At 40.7% G+C, this 23046-nt stretch overlaps 3 protein-coding genes across 3 annotated transcripts; 2 read left to right on the top strand and 1 right to left on the bottom strand.

The window, feature by feature from the left end:
• The first annotated feature begins 2922 nt into the window (after nucleotides 1-2922).
• Nucleotides 2923-22245, top strand: LOC135074605 (hepatocyte growth factor-regulated tyrosine kinase substrate). The gene is made up of 13 exons (XM_063968950.1): nucleotides 2923-3068; nucleotides 3331-3415; nucleotides 3505-3608; nucleotides 4637-4797; nucleotides 5834-5949; nucleotides 6180-6300; nucleotides 6574-6681; nucleotides 10009-10162; nucleotides 10865-11046; nucleotides 11576-11706; nucleotides 11936-12062; nucleotides 13465-13662; nucleotides 20080-22245. Exons 1-13 carry the CDS (start codon nucleotides 3035-3037, stop codon nucleotides 21445-21447), a joined length of 2889 nt encoding a protein of 962 aa, XP_063825020.1. The 5' UTR covers nucleotides 2923-3034; the 3' UTR covers nucleotides 21448-22245.
• On the bottom strand, nucleotides 6926-7386 carry LOC135074604 (U6 snRNA-associated Sm-like protein LSm5). The gene has a single exon (XM_063968949.1). The coding sequence runs from the start codon at nucleotides 7261-7263 to the stop codon at nucleotides 6973-6975; it is 291 nt and encodes a 96-aa protein (XP_063825019.1). The 5' UTR covers nucleotides 7264-7386; the 3' UTR covers nucleotides 6926-6972.
• Nucleotides 7562-9445, top strand: LOC135074603 (targeting protein for Xklp2-like). Its single transcript, XM_063968948.1, has one exon. It carries the CDS (start codon nucleotides 7661-7663, stop codon nucleotides 9098-9100), a length of 1440 nt encoding a protein of 479 aa, XP_063825018.1. The 5' UTR covers nucleotides 7562-7660; the 3' UTR covers nucleotides 9101-9445.
• Nucleotides 22246-23046: the final 801 nt, after the last annotated feature.

The following is a 23046-nucleotide window of genomic DNA, read 5'->3' as shown; positions in this document are numbered from 1 at the left end:
TGTCTAAAATAAAAACTTGGAAAGTAACTCTACATATTTTCTGTGAGGTTCTGGAAAAAATAACGTGACACAGTATTCTTAACTAAAATGTCATAAGATGCCATGAGAATCAGACCATCAGCGACCATTATAACAAGAGGAAAGTAATGGTCTTTTAGGATTTTTTTTAAAGATATTTCCCAAAGTTTTTCAAGCTTTTGCAACAGTGCGAATTCAGTAAAATTCAAACTTTTTTTTAATTTACAACTGTTCGTTTGTTTCAGCCAACAGCCTTCCCCAAGGATTTTCATAACGACCTTGATTTTTCAACTGCACCATATCTTAGTGTGATTGTGTCTTAGGGAATACGGACTCTACGCTCACTAGGAAGTTAGTTTCCTTCCTGACCACATGTCCCGGGCAAGGGAGTGGTGCCTTAAATTAATAAGTGCTCTACCACTTAAATTATTATATTTCAAAGAGTGTCCCATTTCCATCCGCAAAAGTCAGCCCTACTGTCATGACAGATGGACTGCCAACGCGTTCAAGAGCACACCGATTATCGAATTACGGTCCCCGCGCCAATGCTGCTCTTTCGTCTGTCACGGCCGATGTTCTTTCCGCTACCGGACCGGAGGCAGGTGCCGAGTGGCAACACGTTTCGCGCTGGCGCGAATGTCAACGTGTATGCATGCACCCACGCTAGATACGTGCATACACGTGCATGTAGACACTGCCTAGGTAATCGGAAAACTGTTTTGTTAAATGAGATCAGGTTTGATATTTTTGTTATCGACGTCGACTGCAGGAAAATCCTCTGCGCTTCAAGCAGGTTGTTTAGTTGACCTCTATAGAAAAATAAAGATTCCCACTGCTGGTAGTGGGCAACTACGTCTCATTTAATTTCACCCGGCGGAAAACCGTAGCAACGTAGTTTATTTATATGGATAAGCTTGAGATTTGTCAAAGTGAAAAAATTCAACTACCTAGTAGGAAGTAGTTAGATTTATAAAATAATTATAATGAACGCAGGATTTATGTCTAGGCTTCAGCTAGAAGTTCTCTAGACTATGTAATAATAATGAACTAATAATTTGCTGACCTCGTTCTTTTAATGTTCCCAATTAATAAAAAAAATGTTGAATTCTTTTTAGAGATTTTTTTTGTATCGAACTGCATTTTAAATATAATTTATATCTAACTGCATTTTAAAACCTTTCCCAACCAAACTTTGGAATTATAAAATTATAACGCCATCTATTGAGGAGTAGTGTAAGTTTCTTCAGAAAAGAAAAACTTCAGGATTTAATTAATTTTAATCAACTTTTAGAATTCATTTTTTATTAATTTTTCATACAATTCGAAAGGTATTATGAAATTTTAAAATAAAGTGTATAAAATAAGTAGTTTACAAACATGACACGATGATAGCTCATTGTACCTAAGGCTTGGTAAAGTCTTCCTAACTAATTTATACCGCTAGTTACATTTGCCACACCTTAGACATACGTAATATACTAATATTATTTTGATAAGATTGGTAACACCAAACCGAAAACGGTTCTTACATTTGTCGTCTTTCCGCTTTTCACAAAAATACACACTCATTATTACTAGATATTCGATAGGTATTTTAGAAAGTACTTCTAGGATTAAACACAATTTGAAACGAGATTACAAAGTCACTATTTAGATATTTACAAATAAGTAAACAAGTAATTTCTTCTCAATTTATATCGTCATTCAGTCCTAAAAGGAGTTTCTTCTCGGTCTTGGCGGCCGCAAATGTGGGTTTATTATCACTATTATTTGCCTCAGTTCCATTAGATCGTTGTACATCGTTTTCATGGCAGTCATCTGCAACTGAAGAGTTGTTAGCTTCATTTTTATTGTTTTCACTTTTATATCACAATCCTGTATATTTTCATCTAGTTTCGATAAATGTTTGCTATTTGTATTCATCTGGCTTTTGAGAAAATTCCTAACGTTATTACTGTACACTGACATAACCGATTAACCTATCCTACAACACAACGCGTGTTATCACTACAAAGCTTAAAATGGCCTAAATGATAATGAAGTAAGTTTATTTAAAAACACTAACACACGCGACGATACCTCAAAGTATCAGTTATCGGTTTGCAATTCTATTTTAAAGTAATTTGAACGATTTCTTGATAAACTACCTTATCGCACGATTATCCGACTTTGATAGGAACAGTGACAACATCTATAAGGATAATGAATCATAATGCACTAAATCAGTGGGAAATGTATTTATTTTAAACATAAGACTAATAATACTACAGGTACGAAGGTACGAGTATAACTGATAAGAAGAAAAACTAAGAAAAACCTAGTTGAAAGCAGCTTCAGGCACTCAGATTCCTTATACCCTGGATTTGGTTGCACTTTAAGTAGGTACTTACTTAATCTGGCCTTTAAGCCTATAGTTGCTAACTTATGCTTAATGGTCAATAGGGCCCTAATTTCATGATTCTGGAAGAAGAATATAAAACAGAAAACCTCAGAGAAAATCACTATCATCTGACATTCTGATTTTCGCCTTGCCAAATTTTAATAGCATAGTATGTAATACGATTTACGATACAAGTAACTAATAACTCCTCATGATAGTAATTTACATTCATACTGCATAAAACTAAATCCTTTAGGTCAGCCCGTAAATGTAACACTTTTTTTAATTATAGCAAATAAAGTTTTTTTACTGCGGTTCTTGACCAACTTTATAAGGTACATAGCATGCCTTCTCCATAACTTGTAACAGCTCGAAGTCAAAATATGTAACTTAAAGTCTAAATAACGTTATCGTTATTATTGTAATGCTTAATAACACTAAAAAATCTATTCAATTGAGTTACAAACTAAATCGGATTGAGCACATCACTAATCTTCGATGACGTTTAATTCATTGTTGCCAACATTCACAAAAAAAATATTAACAAAATTGACAAAATTGTGCTGTCATTTTTCTATTCATCGAATCAATCATTGTTGATTTTGTAAAACATTATTTTGATAAAAGTAGTGGAAAATGTTTCGAGCTAACAATTTTGATAAATTACTTGGTAAGTTTATTGTTCTTATTACAATAATGTATTCTTTGTTGCACCAGGGATCCAAATCATTACTTATTTGTACTCAGACTACATTTCTCTAATTTGCGTTAACTTTCTATAAATCGCAACAAAGTTTATTGAATTATCCATTCTGAGTTGATTAAAACCCTTGCCTTATTCTGTTTGGTGCATTGAACTAGTTTTGGAATCCTATCGAATTTGTGGATTCATTCTGGAATAATTACTCTAAAATTATATCTTTCTCTTGTAGATAAAGCGACTAGTAATCTGCGCTTAGACCCTGATTGGCCTACGATATTGCAAATTTGTGATCTAATTAGGCAAAATGATTGCTCGTAAGTACTTGTTGTTTTGCAACATATTTACCTTAATTACAGTTCCCCATATAAGTCCTTAGGTACAATTAAAAATCACACCCTTTCAGACCCAAATATGCAGTGGCTGCTGTTAAAAAGAAACTATACTCTCAAAACCCACATCAGGCTATGTTTGCATTACTTACACTTGAAAGCATTGTCAAAAATTGTGGTAAGTAATTTAGTTGATTTATACTTATTATACAAAATGATTAAATATTAGGGCCAGCTATATGCTGTGTAGGGACTACATTTTAATAAGATTATTGCCAAGAACTACACTAATTTTTAGCACAGACCATTACATACCTTGTTGGGATTAGGGGATGACGGGAAATGAAAGATGATTCCTAATTTTACATTTTATTTACGTGATAGACTCATGTCAGTTTTCACTGTTGAACTAGACCAAGTAGATATTGCGTATAAGTATATTTCCATGTAAAAAATGATATTAAAATGCTGAGATATTTTATTTAAATATTTATTGGTTCCAGAGATTACCCCCACTAATATAAACTGGCTTAATTCCTGCTTTTCATAATGATAAGCGGACGAGTAAACAAGTTAGGCTAGACATATTAAACTTAAATTAATAAAGGTTCAATAAAGTTAGGCTATGTATTTAATTAATCTCCTCCAATATTGGGCCTCAAATATGTTTGTTAAGATAACAAATAGTATCATTTGATAATAAATTATTTTCTAAAAAAATTTATGTATTTTCATTTTCTGCTAAGAAAGGTTTTCTTAAAAAAACATTCATGAATGAATGGGGTGACTCACACTTAAATTATTTTGAACAAATTAATCTATATATATAAAAGAAAGTCGTGTTAGTTACTCCACTTATAACTCAAGAACGGCTGAACCGATTTAGCTGAAAATTGTCAGGGAGGTAGTTTAGAGCCAGGAGAAGGACATAGGATACTTTTTATCCCGTTCGAAATAAAAAAAGTCTGCTTATTTATTGTCATTAAGGCGGAACAAAGTTCGCCGGGTCCAGCTAGTTTGCAATAAAAGAGTTGGAAATAAAAAAATTCAAACTCTTAGTATAGTAACTACCCATCTCACTTTGCAATAAAAATACTTTTAATTAGGTACTTAACCAGGAATCAAACCTGGGACCATTTATACACATCATATACAGCATCATTTATAGTTGGTCTAATTCAGTCTTAACTTAATTTGCCCTAACAGGCTCTGGTGTACATGATGAAGTGACTTCCAAAGTGTTCTGTGAAATGCTCCGTGATCTGGTCAAGTCGACACAACACGAAAATTTGCGCACCAAAATTCTAGAGCTCATACAAGCCTGGGCTTTTGCTTTCCGCAACTCACCCAAGTATAGAGCTGTTCAGGTAAGCATTATTTGTACGGACAACAGCACATCAACTAAACATTTCAGCATCTTATGCCTAGTTGTAATAAGAGCGATATTACAATAAAAATGTATAGTATGATGTGCTGTCAAAATAAATTATTATCCAATTAAAAAAACATCTTCATTCTTCATTAAAGTAACATTAATTACTGTTACTTATTTTGTTTATTTACTACACAACTACTCATATTTTTCCAATTTTCTAAAATGATCTTACAGCAACAGCAAATAACAGTATTCAGTCGCCATTTTCACAGTCCATTGAACCTCTATTATACATTCCTCAAGGTTGAAACTGTCTACCTTGTCGAGACTCGCGACGCCACCCGTGTCTATCGATTTTGTGATTCATTAATTTAATTAACATGCTGTCACTTATGATGTGACAAAGGTTGGATATCTACATGCAGGCAGTGAGTTTGTGGTTGACTTATAAATAGATAGGAGCCCGGTCATACAGGCACAATTACAGTTAATCAAGTGACTGAGTTGATGCTGTTTACATTGCTGTTTTGTGTCATTGACCAACTCATTTATATTTCTGATAAACATTGTAGGTTGGGATATTAAGATATAATATTAAGTTATACTGAATAATATTCATATATTGTGCTCAAATACCTGCCTTGTTATGCATAAAAAAAAAAATCACATTTATCTATTTTCATTATTATGCTGTAGATGTTTTGTTAATTACATAATGTAAATTTTAAAATTTCCCCAACAAAAAAAAGTAACAGATCTCTACTATGAAGACAAATATGTAAATATAAAAACACATAGTATTATCTACTCTATCTTTGCAATCCAACGTCACAATGATAAAATCAGCTTGGTCTGTGGATTGTGATTCATAATATCTACCTACCTCAGTGAGATTGTTTGTCTAATGTTTACAGCCAGTCTTTGTCCTTATATTTTGTATTTTTCTATTCACTATGGTTAGTTTATTAATTGTGTAATTAAATTTTGAATGTTTAAATGATTATAATAAACATTGGGTATGCTTCTAGGATACAGTGAACATACTGAAGGCTGAAGGATTCAAGTTCCCTACATTGAAAGAGTCAGACGCAATGTTTTCTGCTGATACTGCCCCAGAATGGGCAGATGGGGAAGTCTGCCACAGGCAAGTTGTTTCTATGTACATCAATTAGGATTTATTACTACTAATGCAAAATATCCCAACTGCTATTCAAATATTGTAATTGCTAAATCACTATTGAGTAACCTCTGTCCAGACTGCCCTCTAATTATGCACTGATGTACTTTTATCAATGATTTTTCTGTGTAAACTAGGTACTTACTGGAAATTCCAGAATACTTACACTATAAAACAAGCAACATATTTTTATACAGGTGTCGTGTAGCGTTCTCTCTGATGGTCCGTCGCCACCACTGCCGTGCTTGTGGTCAAGTGTTCTGTCAGCAGTGCAGCTCCAAAACTTCCACCTTGCCCAAGTTTGGTATTGAGAAAGAGGTAATGATGATTATGGTTTCTTTTTAAGCAAACTTGCAAATGGTTCAATTACTTCATAATTAAATTAAAACTTACATCACTTGCTACTCTATTCAACTAATTACTATGTAAACTATTACTCATAGTAAAATAATAAGAGCCAAAATGTTAATTTTGCATTTATTTGTTAATTTTTTATTCTAAATAAAGAACAAAAGTAGTTTTAATGTGTCTTAGATGTAAAAGTATAGAATTAGCAGAGATTGGGTCTTGAATGTTAGGTTCTATTCGTAGGTACGAGTGTGCGATGCCTGCTTTGATAAAGTGAGCCGGCCTCCTTCTTCTACTGCGAAGCTTGAAATCGTTGACACATCCAATGACTATGGACCTACTCAACCTCAGGTAAGTTTCTTTTATTTACTTACATTCAGGATACCTGTCCTAATCATTTAAATCTTTTGTTAAGCAGATGTATGAATAGATCTTCCCAAGACTTGAGGGCATTGTTACTTTAAAAAATAAATGCAAAGAATTTATGCTATAGATTACTTTTCTTTGTTATGTTGACCTCAAAATGGTTATCACAAGAATCAAGTGTCTAACAGGTTAGAGATAACACAACTGGAATAATGCAAAAGAAAAACACTTTTCTACTTGAAAATTGGTTTATTACACTAATACTTATTAACTACATCACTGTCCATCATATGAGTCTCCTGGCATTTCACCTCCAGGCACTAACATAGCAATGTTGTTTCCATTCAACAATATTTGGTCGAGTTTAGTGATTTTCCTTCCCTCCGGCGTTGACTCATATTCTGTGACGTCATCCAACAACATATTCACAAAATCGTCGAATCCTTGCAACGTGCCTACCATTTCTTTGTCGTTTTTCATGATGATGTGAATCCGAGAGCCTATGCACTTGTCGACAAGCTCCAATGGCAATAATGTGTTCGGGTTAGGAAGTGCGGCTTGTGTCATTTTGTATGGAACAATTTTCTAAGTTGTTTCTATATTACTTGGTACATTAAAATTAAGTTTCCTTAAAAATTATTGCGGTTTTTGCGATTACAATTTACGCCGCTTCGCTTCACCTCGCGTCTATTCTGGCTGTCAACACTGTCAATGTCAAGTCAATTGTCAACATATTTTGGTTTGACACATGGTCCTTCCGTTCAGAAACGCATATTCGGCGAAAATGCGTTGGGCCGCGCTACGTTTTTGAGAACAAAAAAAGTTGAAACGTCAAAGCCCGTGTCTTGTGTTGTTTGCCGTGTTTTGTCATTTCAAAAAATAACGACGCGATTGGAGTTGATCAATTTTATCTCGTTTGTTTTACAACATACTGAAACTATTCGTGCATTTTTACTAAATCATCATGGCGAAAAGCTACGTGACTAACTTTCGCGGTGAAAGTTTCTACACTCCTAATGAAAAAATTCAGATCAAGGAAGAGTACACCACTCCGATAGAAGAAGATTTTGGAAGCCACAATTTGATGGAGCAGTCCTTTGAAAATCCGTATGGATCAATGAGGAAATCTCTCTCTATGAACGATATTGCTGCGCTTAGAGAAGATATGCTAAAGATGGAACTTCACGACGGTGACGATATATACGAAAGATATAGAAGACCTACTGGTGCACCACATGAACTGTCTAGAACTAAGTTTGTATCTATGGCTGAAGCTATTTATCATTACCAGAGAGATACTCCAGGACGATTTCACTCCAAGAAGCCACAGATATTCAAATCACAGTGCTCTTCAAGTCGACCCAATTTAACCATACCGCAGTCTCCCATGTTGCGCTGTAAGACCCGTGCTCGCCCTCTCCATATTATGTCACAGAAAGAGAGGGAAGAAATGGAACTTGAAGAACTAAAGAAGTTTAAAATCAAAGCTCAACCTATCCCCAAATCTGTGATTGAAGGAACGATACATCTGCCTGAGGTACCAAGAAAACCTATAACTGTTCCTGAGCCGTTCAAGTTAACAGAACTAAATAAAAAGGTAGTCCAGTCTCCCGATCATTCTCAAAAGTTTAAAGCTCGCCCTGCACCGAAACATATCTTGGAAAAGCCTCAAATTCCTGTGAAACCACCTGTCCAAGTGACTAAACCAGTCAGTCCTAAGTTCCATTATAAAAGAGGTAACTCTTCTGATCACCTCAAGACCGAAACAAGGTCGAATATCCAAACTACAAGCTCATCAGCAAAACCTGCTGAAAAACATCAGCGCCACGGTCCTCTGAAACCTGAACCTTTCTCATTTGAGAAAAGAAATGAAGAAATTAAGCGCCGAAAAGAAGAATGGATTAAACAACAAATTGAAGAAGAGAAAAAGCAAGCTTCTCTGTTCAAAGCTCAGCCTTTGCCTGGTGGAGTGAGAAAGCAAATGCATAAAACAACCGCAAAATGCAGTTCATCAACAGCATCATCTGAGAATAAAGAAAATCAAGTTAAATTTGAAGCTCGTCCACCCGTAGTTTTGTACAAAGAACCCTTCAAGCCAGTTCTCCAGCCATTACACATTCTTAAGGCTAAACCATTTGATTTGACGACACAGAAACGAGCTGCAGAGCGGGAAAAGTTTGACAAATTGTTGAAAGAGAAGGAAGAAGAGCAGGAAAGAATGAGGTTGCAGCGGGAAAAGGAACAACAGGAAGCCGAAGAGAAAATCAAGGCTGAAATGAGAGCCAAACTAGTTCATCACGCTAAACCAGTGCCAGCTTTGACACCCTTTGTTCCGGAAAGATCTGTTGCCCCTCTAACTGTTCCTGAAACCCCTAAATTTGTTAGGAGATTGAGACAAAACTAAACTTACGTACCAAATTATAAATATGAAATCTTTCCTAAGTCCAGGGTATTTGACTATTTATGTACATCTATCACCCATGATTACATCTAGGGTATTTTTATTATTGGCTTTCCTTGGGAACTGTACTTTTAATTTCTCTAGGATCAAAAACTTATATCCTTTACATTAATAATAATACTTTTGTAGAGTTACAGTAAATGTATTTGATGGGGCAACATTTCACAACCTTATTTGTGTTGATAACAATAAATTTCAAATACCCTTTAGGTAGAGTTAGGTAATAGTTATTAACATTATGTACTGACATTTATTTTGCTATGTAGTTTTAATTATGTTTGACTATAATTAATTAGGATTTCAATTTGTTACTATTATTATGTATCTCATAGATTTTTAGTACTTATAAATAAAAATGCGCTCTGCAAATTAATGTTGTCTTATTTACCACACATATCTTGATAATTTTTGAGATTAAAGTTAACTTAAGGTCCAATATACTTTAGTTTTGGGTAATAATGTGACCCTAATAAGGTATCAAACTAAAATTATAAATTCAAACTTAGAATTATTTGGTGAAAGTAAACTAATTCTTGACAAGTTGATATACCCCGAGGTGGTTTAGGTGTGTTGATTTTGACTATTTACTTATTCATTTTATAAAATAATACATTATGTATAGATAGTGAAGTCTGAACCTAATCTAAATCTGTTGTCTGAACCGCTGGGTTTTTGTTTATTCTACTAAGTTCTTGGATATTGAAGTACAAACTTGGGGTATTTTTTTTTATGCAGTCTTAACTGTTTTCAGAGACAATAAAACTCATTGTAACACCTTCAAAGTTATTAATTTTAGTAGCCGAATCCTTCAAGTTACATCATGACTAAGTTTCTTTTCTATATTATTTTAGAAGCGTCCCCCCGGCGGGAAGACTGCCGAAGAATTGCAAGAGGAAGAGGAGTTGCAGCTGGCTCTGGCCCTCAGCCAGTCCGAGGCGGAACAGAAAGAGAAGGAGCGGAAGTCTCGCTCGCACATCGCGCCTGAAACTACTCTCCATCCTACACGTAGGTTTATTTGTATTTCGCTGATTTTGATTAATAAAATTATTGTCTTTGAAGTCACGATACGTTCGAAAAGCTGTTTTTGCAATAGTTGCCATTGAATTAACCACTGAACAGTGAACATATTTACATTTAACCGCCTCTATGGTCTAGTGGTAAGACCACCTGCTTCAGATGCAGAGGTCCCGGGTTCGATTCCCAGTGGGGGCAGATTTTTCTGTTCGGTTTGGTTGGTGGTAGAGCTTGTTCTAAGTCCGCCTGGCTAGCTACCACCATCTTACCTAAGTATGTCGCCATAACAACAATGTTAACAGCATTGTTGTGTTCCGGCAGTTAGAGGTAAGATAGCCAGTTCCTCCGTGGTTGAGGATTTCGGGTGAAGCTCGCTTCCACCTTCGGCCTGATCGTCACTTACCATCAGGTGAGATTCAGGCCAAGAGCTTCCTCGTTGTGGTAAAAAAAAATAATAATTGGACTACACATGCGGGTAGCCTTTTGACCTTCAAAAGGCTAATGGAATATTTGCTTTTTTACTTCACTCGAAAGTAGTCAGCATAGATATGGGTCCACGCCTAGACATAGGCCTGTCTTCAGCTTGTCGCATCCAGTTTCTGCAACCGACCATTCGCAAGTCATCACTCTATAGTTTTCCAGTATTCTCATATAACAACTAAGATGATCGACATACAATATTTTTCTCCACAGTGTCCCCAACTCCGTCGTCTGTCAGCGCTTCGCCCGAGCACAGCACGCAAGGCAACTCGGAACTGTCCCGGTACCTAGACCGGAACTACTGGGAGCAGCGCTTGTCCCGGGACACGGCTGCCGCAGCGCCCACCGCTCCGGCCCAGGCTAGCGCTTCGCACGTCTCACATGATCCTGTTGATGTAAGTGACTGATTTCTAATTAAACGAACGGATAAATATAACTCGTACCGTTCCACACGAGCGGTACGTTCGTTTTAGGGTTTTTTCACGTGCGTTTAGTGTTCTAAAATACTGAAAAAATCGTGTCTCCTAGTTAGTGCATTTTAACGGGTTAAAACGGGACTATGTGCTGCGACTCCTGTGTAGCCAGGATCTATACTTTGACCACCAATATAAACCCAACCAATGAAGGCCTTTGTCCCAGGGGAAAGTTTACTTCTTATTCATCCTATAGTGGTTAGAAGAGAATAAGTAGTGCTTTGAGGGGTGTACCTACACCCCTCAAAGCACTACTTATTCTAACTAACTAACCACTATAGCCAGCACCTGCTGGCTGTATCTTAGATCCATATAATGAAGGTGACAAAAGCAAGGGCTTAGACATAGATACTGCTCGGAAGAAAGCTAGTCAATAGTCGATCCTCATTGGCTAGTGAAACCAAGGAACTATATCCTTTAATTTTATATTCTCTTTTATTATCTTTTACAGGAATTCGTGAAACCAACCACAAGTAAAGCTCAAGAAGATGACGCCGAAGATAAAGAAATTGACGAATTTGTGGAAACACTCAAGTCACAAGTTGAGATATTTGTCAACAGAATGAAAAGTAACTCTTCCAGGTAAAACATTGGCTTTTCACTGTACAACAATGTTTATAATGTAGAGTAGTAGATACTAATTTGCGGGTGGCTACTCTAATATTTTTATGATCTAACTATGGGTAGGTAAGTTTTGTATCTGCAGGTGAGTTGCCTTATTAGTAAACAGGCACAATGTTTTTCTGTAACAAGTTTGCAATTTTAAATACTCATACTCTTTTACTAAATATTCAAAATGTTTGTATTCCAGGGGAAGATCTATCGCGAACGACACCTCAGTGCAAACTCTATTCATGAACATCACGGCTATGCACTCTCGCCTGCTGAGGTACATACAGCAACAGGATGACAAACGCGTGTATTTGGAGAGCTTACAGGTATGATATTTCTTAATAGTTCTAATTACCATGGCACTGCTACTGCTACGGCTACTGCCTAATACGTGTCGTAACGTTGTCCTCTACAAGCAACATCATATTATTATGTTGGTACTTTCAAAGACACTTTATAGAAAGACATAAAAAGTATCTCAATAAACTTTAATTGCGTTCAGCAGTTGGCGCCATTGGCGAGTGACAAGACCTAACTTGACAGAATGGCGCTAACCTAGTGATTGCAAATCCGATAGTCCTACCACGTCAGCGCTTTCCATTTGGCGTCGCTGTTTTACCCAAGCTAGTGCGTGACAGAACCTTACTCGCTGGCACTAACTGGCAAAGAATATATTTACTCTGACGAGAAGAACGGCGACTCCATAAAAAAATAACTGGACTTTTCTTAACGCCATCTAGTTGGTGACTTTGGTACTAAGGCGGTATTTAATCCGTGCTTGGCTACGTATTTTAGGTTATTATCATGACATAAAATCAATGACATAATATTATTATTATGTCATTGATTTTATGTTCTACCATTATTTTTAATTAATGCAAAAAACTTTTCAGAGGTAACTAAGCCCGTCAATATGATCAAGAAAATGATACTCAAACAATTAGAAACACATTATTCTCTTTATTAAATATGATGTCTCGTGACTTAAACTAAAACACTAGATAAAAAGTCACTGTCTCCAAACTTAAACACCTACTAGAGCACTACTGAGTCTGTATCTCACAATCACACTAGACAATATCTCCAACAGGATGATAAAACATTATTATCACAATAGATAAAGATTAACACGAAAATCTTTGAAAAGCCGTTTTTATATTTTGAAAGTTGTGACAAATTAATCACCGACAAACTGACAAATGACTTAAGTGTTGTCGTTTGAGAAAATCCTTATTAGAATTTTTTTGGATCGGGGAACACATTTAGCAGCCCACCTAATAAAGTCCACGGCGCTGCCTACAAAGTCGGACGGGCCTGCTAACTGGTGATACTGTACGATCCTCTGTTGTTGGTTAAACATTTTTTTTCCAGTCAGCGTCAAATAGTTCGTGACATCCAAAGTAGCCAAAAAGTTTGCAACACGTCTTTGTTACAATGAGGGCTATCGTTTTTATACTTAACAGTTGGCACCCCTGGCGATTGACAGGACCTTACTCTACAGTGGCGCCATCTTGATGAGTGCAAATGCGATAGTCCTCCTACCACTTTAGCGCTCACAAGTTGGCGCCACTGTCTTCGCTACTAGCAAGTGACAGGACCTTACTCTACAGTGGCGCTAACTGGTGAGCGCTAAAACGATAGCCCTCATTGGTATAAGGTTGTGTTGCAAACTTTTTGGGTACTTTGACGCTGACTATCCGATCCCTCATTGTTAAACTTTTATTACAGGACAAAGTGACCCAAGTGCGCGACAGCCGTGCTGCCTTAGACACGCTTAGGGCGGAACACGCGGCGCGTCTCGCGGCCCAAGCAGAAGCCGCCGAGCGCCAGCGCCAGATGCAGATGGCGGCCAAGCTGCAGGCCATGCGCAAGAAGAAGCACGAGTACTTGCAGTACCAGCGGCAGTTGGCTCTGCAGAGAGTCCAAGTAAGTAGACACGCTTCTAGCGGAATACGTGGTGCGAGCGCCAACGCCAGATGCAGATGGCGGCCAAGCTGCAGGCCATGCGCAAGAAGAAGCACGAATACTTGCAGTACCAGCGGCAGTTGGCTCTGCAGAGAGTCCAAGTAAGTAGACACGCTTCTAGCGGAATACGTGGTGCGAGCGCCAACGCCAGATGCAGATCCCTTCTCGTCCAAGTAGTCTTACAAAGTGGACGTGTTATCGGGCTCATCTGCAAATTGTCAGTGATTGTGCGCGCGAGTTTATTGCTTATGGCGAGCGTGCGGCACAGTAATATCAACTAGTATTCCGTGAGTGCAACAAAGTGAAAGTAAATCGGACCGGCCGCAACGTCTCGCTCGCCACGTCGCGCGGGACGCCCTCCTGCACCCCCGCCACGATAAGAGACAGTCGACATAATTGCCGTCCCTCTCTCACTCCGCTGCGGCTGCTCTCATCGGGACCGCCCCTCGCCTAAGTCACTCGTGCGTACGTAAGATAACGTAATGAATAAACAACACCGATCTGCGCATCAATGCGCCGCTTGCAAATCGGTTATTGAAGATCATGATTATATGGAATGTCACACATGTTCGGCCTTCTATCATGGCCTTTGCATCGGTATATCGCCTAAAGAGTTAGAGAATCTTTCGTCCGACATCAAGTCGAGCTGGTTGTGTCCAGAATGTCGTAACAAACAACCGCGAAGCGACAATTCGAATACGCCGGTCCGGCCCACTTCCATGGGCGCGCGCGCCGATCCAAACGTGACCGTGCGCCTTGGGAAACGGGGCCCGACTAAAAAGCCGAACGCGGCTGCTCCTGCATCTGCGCCGACCGCGCCCGCGGCCGGTTGCTCGGGCGCGTGCGTCTCGCGCGCAGAGTTGCGGACCATTATGCAAGAGGAACTGCAGGGATTTGTAAAGGAATGCGTAAGGGAGTTAAAAAGCGATATAAACAGGGAATTGGGAGCCATTAGAAGCGAGGTAGGTTCCTTGAAGGAATCAATGAATTTTATAAGCGAATCCTTTGATGGCTTCAACACAGAAATAGCCACCTGGAAAAGCAAACTCGAGTCCATCACGAAGGAGAAAGAATCCATCCGCAACGAATTGAATATTATCACAAGTCGATTCAATCAGCTCGAACAAATCTCCCGCGCCTCAAATTTAGAAATTCAATGCGTCCCGGAGCGGAAAACTGAGAATCTTTTAACCATCATCAAACAATTGGGTAAAGCCGTGTCCTGCCCTATCAGCGAATCGGATATTTCCTATTGCTCGCGCGTCGCGAAAAAGAACCCTGATAGTCCTCGCCCCCGCTCAATTCTGATAAAACTGAACAGTCCTCGCTCCCGGGATACCCTTCTGGCTGCTTCAATCAAGTACAATAAATCCCACCCTCAGGATAGATTGAACACGGGGCACCTGGGCTTCGGGACCGATAAGAAGACCGCGATTTACGTCACTGAGAACCTATCGCCAGAAAATAAGCTCCTCCATGCTGCAGCGCGCGCCAAAGCTAAGGAGCTGCAATACAAACACGTCTGGGTTCGTGGAGGACGTATTTACATGCGTAGGACGGACACGTCAGAGTATGTACTTGTACGTAACGTATCGACACTGGAACAGTTAACCTAAGTGAATATTGTATAATTATTTATTTACTCTCTTAAGCTAAGCGTGTAGTAATTAAAGATTAAAATTCGATAATTTAAGTATTTACAATCAGAACGTCCGTGGCCTTCGCACGAAGACCACGGAATTTTACAAAAATGTATTGTGTACTGACTATGACGTCATATGCTTGTGTGAGACATGGCTTAACAGCTTGATTTATGACGGGGAGCTATTCGATGACCGGTACTTGGTGTATAGGCGTGACCGCGAGACTAGCGGCTTTCACACTGTCAAATCTGGTGGCGGGGTGCTCATTGCGGTGTCTAAACGTATTGGTTCTAGAAGGTTGCCCCATTTGGAAAGCGACTGCGAGGACTTGTGGGTCGAGTTGGAAATGCGCAGTACAAGTGGCTCTACTGATAAGTTGTTATTATGTGGTGTTTATCTTCCGTCACCTATACAAAAAAATATTTTAGATTGTTACATCAATAACACTAACCGCGTTTTTGAATCGAATGCACGGACCTTGATCTTAGGCGACTTTAATTTGGGTAACATTTGTTGGAACAACGAAAACTATACGCCTACACCTAATTACACCGCAGGGATTCCATTAGATAATACTTTGCTCGATTTCATCGCCCTGAACAGTCTTACACAGTTTAATAGCATCTTAAATGATAGAGGTAGGATTCTGGACCTTGTTCTTTCCAACATAGCGGTCAAAGGTGTTGTTCGTAGTGACTTCACATTAAGTAATCTCGATTCCCATCATCCTGCCCTGAAGGTGACCGTCTCTTGCTGCGACCCCTGTAGTCTACCGCCGAACGCCGCAAACAGAAGATTCAACTTCTACAAGGCGGACTATGACAAAATAGTTAGGCATTTGAACACAATACCTTGGGAACATGAACTATCTTCATCTTCAGTCGATGTCATGGTCGACTCATTTAATAGAATATTAAAAGAAACAATTGCTAGGCACGTTCCTAAATCCAAACCAATCTCAAAAAAGTATCCAGTTTGGTATACAACTGAGCTCATTCGACTTTTAAAGGAAAAATACAAGCTACGTGTCAAGTTCCGCAAATACAAAAATCCTCTGGACGAGCTTGCTCTGCGCTCGCTCAAGGGAAGATGCGTTGAATTGATAGATACGTGTCATAAAAAATATCTCACCGATTTAGAAGACTCTCTTAGCGAAAACCCGAAATTATTTTGGACATTTTTAAAAAATAAAAAACGAAATAGTAACTCCTATCCGTCATCCATGACCCTCGATGACAGCATGGCGGACAGTGGCGAGGGTATATGCGACTTGTTTGCCTCTTTCTTTGCCTCAGTATATAAGACCTGCTCCCATTTACCCGTGACTTCTAATGACCAAATTATCACGACGAATTACCTCGTAAACCTGCAATTTTCACAGCAAGAAGTACTTAAATCTCTAGACAAAATAGATCGGCGCAAGGGAGCTGGACCCGATGGTATACCGCCTTTGTTTGTGTTCATTTGTCGCAAAGCGTTATCTCTGCCTCTTACTTTAATTTTCAATACATCTTTGAGGACAGGTATTTTTCCTTCAGCCTGGAAGGAGGCACGAGTGGTCCCCATCTTTAAGTCAGGTGACGTCGGTTCAGTTAAAAACTATCGACCAATATCGATTCTTTGTGTATTTGGCAAGGTGTTCGAGTCCATGGTGTGCCCTGCGCTTGCTTGGCATATAAAACAGATAATTTCACCCCAACAATCCGGCTTCTTGACTTCTCGCTCTACCACCACTAATCTTGCCTCATTTGTCGAGTATGTCTCGGTCTCTCTTGACTCACGCTTATCAGTGGATACCATTTACACAGACATCAGTAAGGCTTTTGACACCGTGGATCATAATATCCTAGTACACAAACTCTCTACATTCGGTATTTCTGGTAATCTTCTTGAATGGTTCTCCTCTTATCTTAGACAGAGGAATTCGAGGGTGGTGGTGAACGGCTATTCTTCGCGGCCATTCTTGTCAACATCCGGCGTGCCTCAGGGTTCCCATCTTGGCCCGGTCCTCTTTAACATGTTCATAAATGACATAACTTCCAGCTTCAATCACGCTAAGTGTTTTCTGTATGCAGATGACATGAAACTAGCTATGCAAATCAGAGATCAGAATGACACTTTATTATTGCAGGAGGACTTGGATGGTCTGGCTCGGTGGTGCACCAAAAACCAATTATTCTTAAACCTTAATAAGTGTCATTTTATCAGATTCTCAAGAAGGAAAGAAGTTCAGCTGCCAACTTATAATATTGATGGCCACCACTTGGTGGAGGTGGAATCTATTCGCGATTTGGGAGTTATCTTGGATAGGAAACTGCGTTTCCATAAACACATCGACCATATCGTCACCAAGGCTTTTCAGATGCTCGGCTTCGTCTTGCGCAGTACGAAGGAATTCAAAAAACCCTCCACTAAAGTGCTTTTGTACAGGTCCTTGGTCCGCTCTGGTCTCGAATATTGCAGTCAGATCTGGTCACCACATTACGATGTTCACATAAAGCGTATAGAGCGCGTTCAGAAACGTTTTTTGTGGCATTTATCATACCAGACTAGAATGGCAAAGGAGCTGCCCTCATATGGAGAGCGACTGGCCTACTTCAAACTGCACAGCTTGCGGGAGCGTAGGATGCTCTTGGATTGTATGCTATTGTATAAACTCATCAACGGAGCCGTCGATTGTCCCTCACTTTTGAGCTCAATTAATTTTAACGTACCGCTTAAGCTCCCACGTTCCTGCAAGTATGTCCCCTTCGCAACAAAATTTAGTAAAACCAATCTGGGTTACCACGCCACCATGAGCAGACTGCAAAGGGAGTACAACAGACTGTGCAAAGCATGTGACGTCGACATCTTTCATCATAAGCCATTGAAATTCAGGCGCTCTGTGCTGAGGTCCCTTACAGCCACAGCAAATAATGTAAAAGAAATTTATTCATAATGTTCATTACATTTCAATTTTTCACTGTGTTACCTACTATCTCTTAGTTCTTATATTTGCAACTGTCCACATTGCATGCCGTGGCAGCCTTTAATTAAGACAGCACTTAGTTTTAAGCACTTTTAGTTATAGTAATTTCATGTATGCGTGTTTGTCTTGTTGGTTGTCCTAATAAATAAAATAAAAATAAAATAAGCTGCAGGCCATGCGCAAGAAGAAGCACGAATACTTGCAGTACCAGCGGCAGTTGGCTCTGCAGAGAGTCCAAGTAAGTAGACACGCTTCTAGCGGAATACGTGGTGCGAGCGCCAACGCCAGATGCAGATAGCGGCTAAACTGTAGTGCTAGCGGCAGTTGGCTCTGCAGAGAGTTCAGGTACCTACCGTGTAGCCTTAATGCCAGTGACAATCGTAATGCCTTGGACACGCTTCGGGCGGAACACGCTGCGCGTCTCGCGGCCCAAGCCGAAGCCGCCGAGCGCCAGCGCCAGATGCAGATGGCGGCCAAGCTGCAGGCCATGCGCAAGAAGAAGCACGAGTACCTGCAGTACCAGCGGCAGTTGGCTCTGCAGAGAGTCCAAGTAAGTAGACACGTTTCTATAGTCTGGTCTGCGAGCACGTGGAATTTTTTCCAATGACCCCAAGCTACCCATCCTTATCGCTCACGCATAATTATCTTGCTGTCGCGCTCGCACACTCACTGCGGGTGCCCGTCGCACAGTCGCGACAGAAATATAATTACGCGCGAGCGATAAGGATGGGTAGCTTGGGGTCATTGGACAAAATTCTACGTGCTCACAGACTTGGATTTAGCTGAATACGTGGTGCGAGCGCCAACGCCAGATGCAGATGGCGGCCAAGCTGCAGGCCATGCGCAAGAAGAAGCACGAATACTTGCAGTACCAGCGCCAGTTGGCTCTGCAGAGAGTCCACGTAAGTAAACACGCTTCTAGCGGAATACGTGGTGCGAGCGCCAGCGCCAAAATCAGATGTGGATAGCGGCTAAACTGTAGTACCAGCGCCAGTTAGCTCTGCAGAGTCCAAGTAAGTTGACACGCTTCTAGCTGAATACGTGGTGCGACTCAGGCCGAGGCCGCGGAGCGCCAGCGCCAGATGTAGATAGCGGCCAAACTGTAGTACCAGCTCCAGTTGGCTCTGCAGAGAATTCAGGTACCTACCGTGTAGCCTTAATGACAGTGACAGTCGTGCTGCCTTAGACACGCTTCGGGCGGAACACGCGGTGCGTCTCGCGGCCCAAGCAGAAGCCGCCGAGCGCCAGCGCCAGATGCAGATGGCGGCCAAGCTGCAGGCCATGCGCAAGAAGAAGCACGAATACTTGCAGTACCAGCGGCAGTTGGCTCTGCAGAGAGTCCAAGTAAGTAGACACGCTTCTAGCGGAATACGTGGTGCGAGCGCCAACGCCAGATGCAGATAGCGGCTAAACTGTAGTACAAGCAGCAGTTGGCTGTACAGAGAGTTCAGGTAACGTTGCTTTATAGCCGTTTCACACTAGAGTCCAGAGAATTCACGGCGAAGCGAGATCACGTAAACACTGCACAGAAAAACAAGCTGCAAGCAGCTGGCTCACTGCACTGGAGCTAATAGAGAGTAATCGCGGCTAGGTCAAGGCGTTATATGCCGCTTGATCAATCTCAATCATAACTGTACGATAAATAACAGCTGTTGGTTGAAATTCAATATTATGCAGTGAAACAAAAATATTTGTGCCAATAGCATTTAATAAAACAGCAAGTTTCAGTATGTTATGTTATGCTAATTCCTACATTTTATATTTTAGGAGCAAGAAAGAGAAATGCAAATGAGGCAGGAACAGCAGAAGCACCAGTACATGATGTCGACCAACAGCGGCTACTACATGCCCGGCGTCAGCGCGCCGCAGTACCAGCCCGCCTTCCCGGCGCCGCTCTACGCCGGGCCCTACCATCCGCAGATGATGCCTCAGCCCGACCAGGCCCTGCCCATGCCCGGCCAGCCCCAGATGTCCCAGCCCAACGTCCAACTCCCCCAGCCAATGCCCCAGATGACCAACGCCTTCGCCATGTCCACCTCCGGCGTCGCCATCAGCCAGGCTCCCGTCACCGCACAACCCTCCGCCACCGCCAACGTCCGTCAACCCATCAACCAGACCCCTCTGCAGCAGCAGATGATGATGCAACAAATGCACCAGATGCGAATGCCCATGCAAGCCGGAGTACACCAGATGATGATGCAGAATATCCCCAACGGAATGACCGCGCCCAACGCCCAGCCCAGCCAGGCGCAGCTGAAACAGAACCTCCCGAATCAGCCCCAGCAACAGAATATGATGCCGCCGATGTCGACCGGCCAGCCCAATATGCCGCAGAACATCATGAACGCCAACACCGCTCTCGGGATGCAGATGCAGAACATGAGAATGTCCATGATGCCAGGAAACCAAAACGCTAGTCAAGTCCCCGTTTCCGCTTACTCCGTTCCCAATCAGCAGAATAATCAAATCGGGAGTCAAGGGCCGAGTATGCAGCAACCCGGGCAACCCATGCCCGGTCAGCCGATGTCGCTCCAGGGACAGATGATGCAAGGTCAACATCCCGGCATGCCCTTGCCCAACCACATTCCGAACCAAGGCCAGAACGCTCCGCTTCAAGGCCAGCAAATGCCGCAGGCCCAAACTCAACAACCGCCCCCGCAGCAGGGTCAAGTGACGCAAAATCAGCCGATGCCGATGCCAAATCAGCCTGGACAAATGATGATGCACGGACAAATGCCTCACGGTCAAAACATTCCGCAGCAAGGTCAAATGGTCCCCGGACAACAGATGGTCCAAGGACAGCAGATGCCGCACCAGATTCCACCTCATCTGCAAGGCCAGGTCCCCCAAGCCCAGCCGCCTCAGCAGGCGCCGCAAATGCAACAAGGTCAGCCTATGCATCAAGGGCAGTCGATGCCTCAGGGACCACAGATGCCGCCAGGGCAGGGCATGCCTCAGGGACAACCCATGCAGCAAAATATGCCAGGTCAACCCATGAAAATGCAGCAACAGAATTTCAACGGGCCCCCTCCTGGCCCACAACCGCCTAACCCTAGCCAGACCTCCCAACAAGTTCAGACCCCTGTCAAATCGGAACACAATAACAACACAGCGGAGCTGATCAGTTTCGACTGAAATCCCGTACGTGAATAATATTATGGAGATATGTATTTATTAAATGACCAGCTTCATGTTTGATGTTAAGTAAAAAAAGTTGCAATAATACGCACTTAGATGTGCGAGTTTTAACCAAAATATTTTCGTGTAATTTTGGTGAATAATAACAATTTTATAATATTTAAAAGTATATACCGATTAACTGTAGAATAATGTTTGAATCGCATAATGACAGCATCCAAAGAATTTTATTTAGACAGCAAAAGTTATTGGTGCCTTGATGTCTCGAAATAACTGAATGTGTCGGTACTCTGCCATCTTCTAGAAATTAACATTATCTAAGTACCTACTGTTTGGCAAAACTTCTTTGGATATAACTACATCACAGATATTAATATTTCATTCATTTTCTATGATACTTTTTAGCTATAATGGAATGTTCCTCACATTGAGCTAGAGTCTTTCTTTTGCCACATTTAGTCACAAATATTTAATTTAATGCTAATACACAAAATAACAATTTTTCCTCTAAATTTATCGTCTGATCATTCTTTTTTTATAACTAATGCAAAATGCCTTTGTGAGGACTCAATTTAGATTGTTATGGCCTTGTAATCTATGTAAATGCAAACATGTAAAATATTATGTGTCGTTCGTAGTTTATTTAGATAATATTTAACGTATAGTAAAGTAATTGAAACATAGAAATTCAAATATTTTTGTTTTATTTTTTATTGCTGAACAATATTGTTTTGTTATTTTTATTACAATAAGTTCTATTACACTGTATGATACCAATAAAGTTGTAAAATAATATTGAGTATAATTTATTATTGCAAAATCGCCCCTATTTATTACAACTAACAGATGCCACAGTGTTTACCTTGCCTTGATGTGATGTCGCCCGTACATATTATTGGGTACATATTATGATTATGATTACTTTCTAAGGAAGTCTCGATAGTTCTTACGTAAGACCACAAAAATGGACATTGAAAAAGCGCGGGAATTCGCGTAAGTGCCGAGTTTCGCTCGAACCTACTTGCCTTTAAATTTCAATCTATCGGCCAAGCAAGTACTTTTCATTGTAGCCCTTAAATTATAACCGGTTCTAAGGCTAAGAACTCACGGCGCGATTTTCACCCGCGCCCGCGGCGGTTGTGGAATGAGGGCTATCGTTTTTATACTTAACAGTTGGCACCCCTGGCGATTAACAGGACCTTACTCTACAGTGGCGCCATCTTGATGAGTGCAAATGCGATAGTCGGGAACGGTTATTTGGGCAGTTATTCTCGTAGAATGGTTGGCCATTGCAAAACCCTTTCTCAATGCATTAACCCCATTGTCAGACTATCAATAGGCCCAGAGCCCCGATTACGGTAACTTTTAACGTCTACAATCCAGACGCGTTTCTGATTCTGCGATACGATTGGTCAAAACAGCTGACGTACGCTGTTGAACGACCAATCGTATCGCAGAATCGAGAAGCGTGTCTGGATTGTTGACGTTAAAAATTACCGTAATCGGGGCTCAGGCCAATTATATAATATCATTGGCCCAGGCTCATCCATGGCCCGTCGGCTAGAAGGACTTAGACCCGTGCCGTAAAACGCTTTA

This window comes from Ostrinia nubilalis, chromosome 9 (assembly GCF_963855985.1).
Source record: "Ostrinia nubilalis chromosome 9, ilOstNubi1.1, whole genome shotgun sequence".
NCBI classification, from domain to species: Eukaryota; Metazoa; Arthropoda; class Insecta; order Lepidoptera; family Crambidae; genus Ostrinia; species Ostrinia nubilalis.
This window is presented reverse-complemented; position numbering and strand designations above follow the sequence as displayed.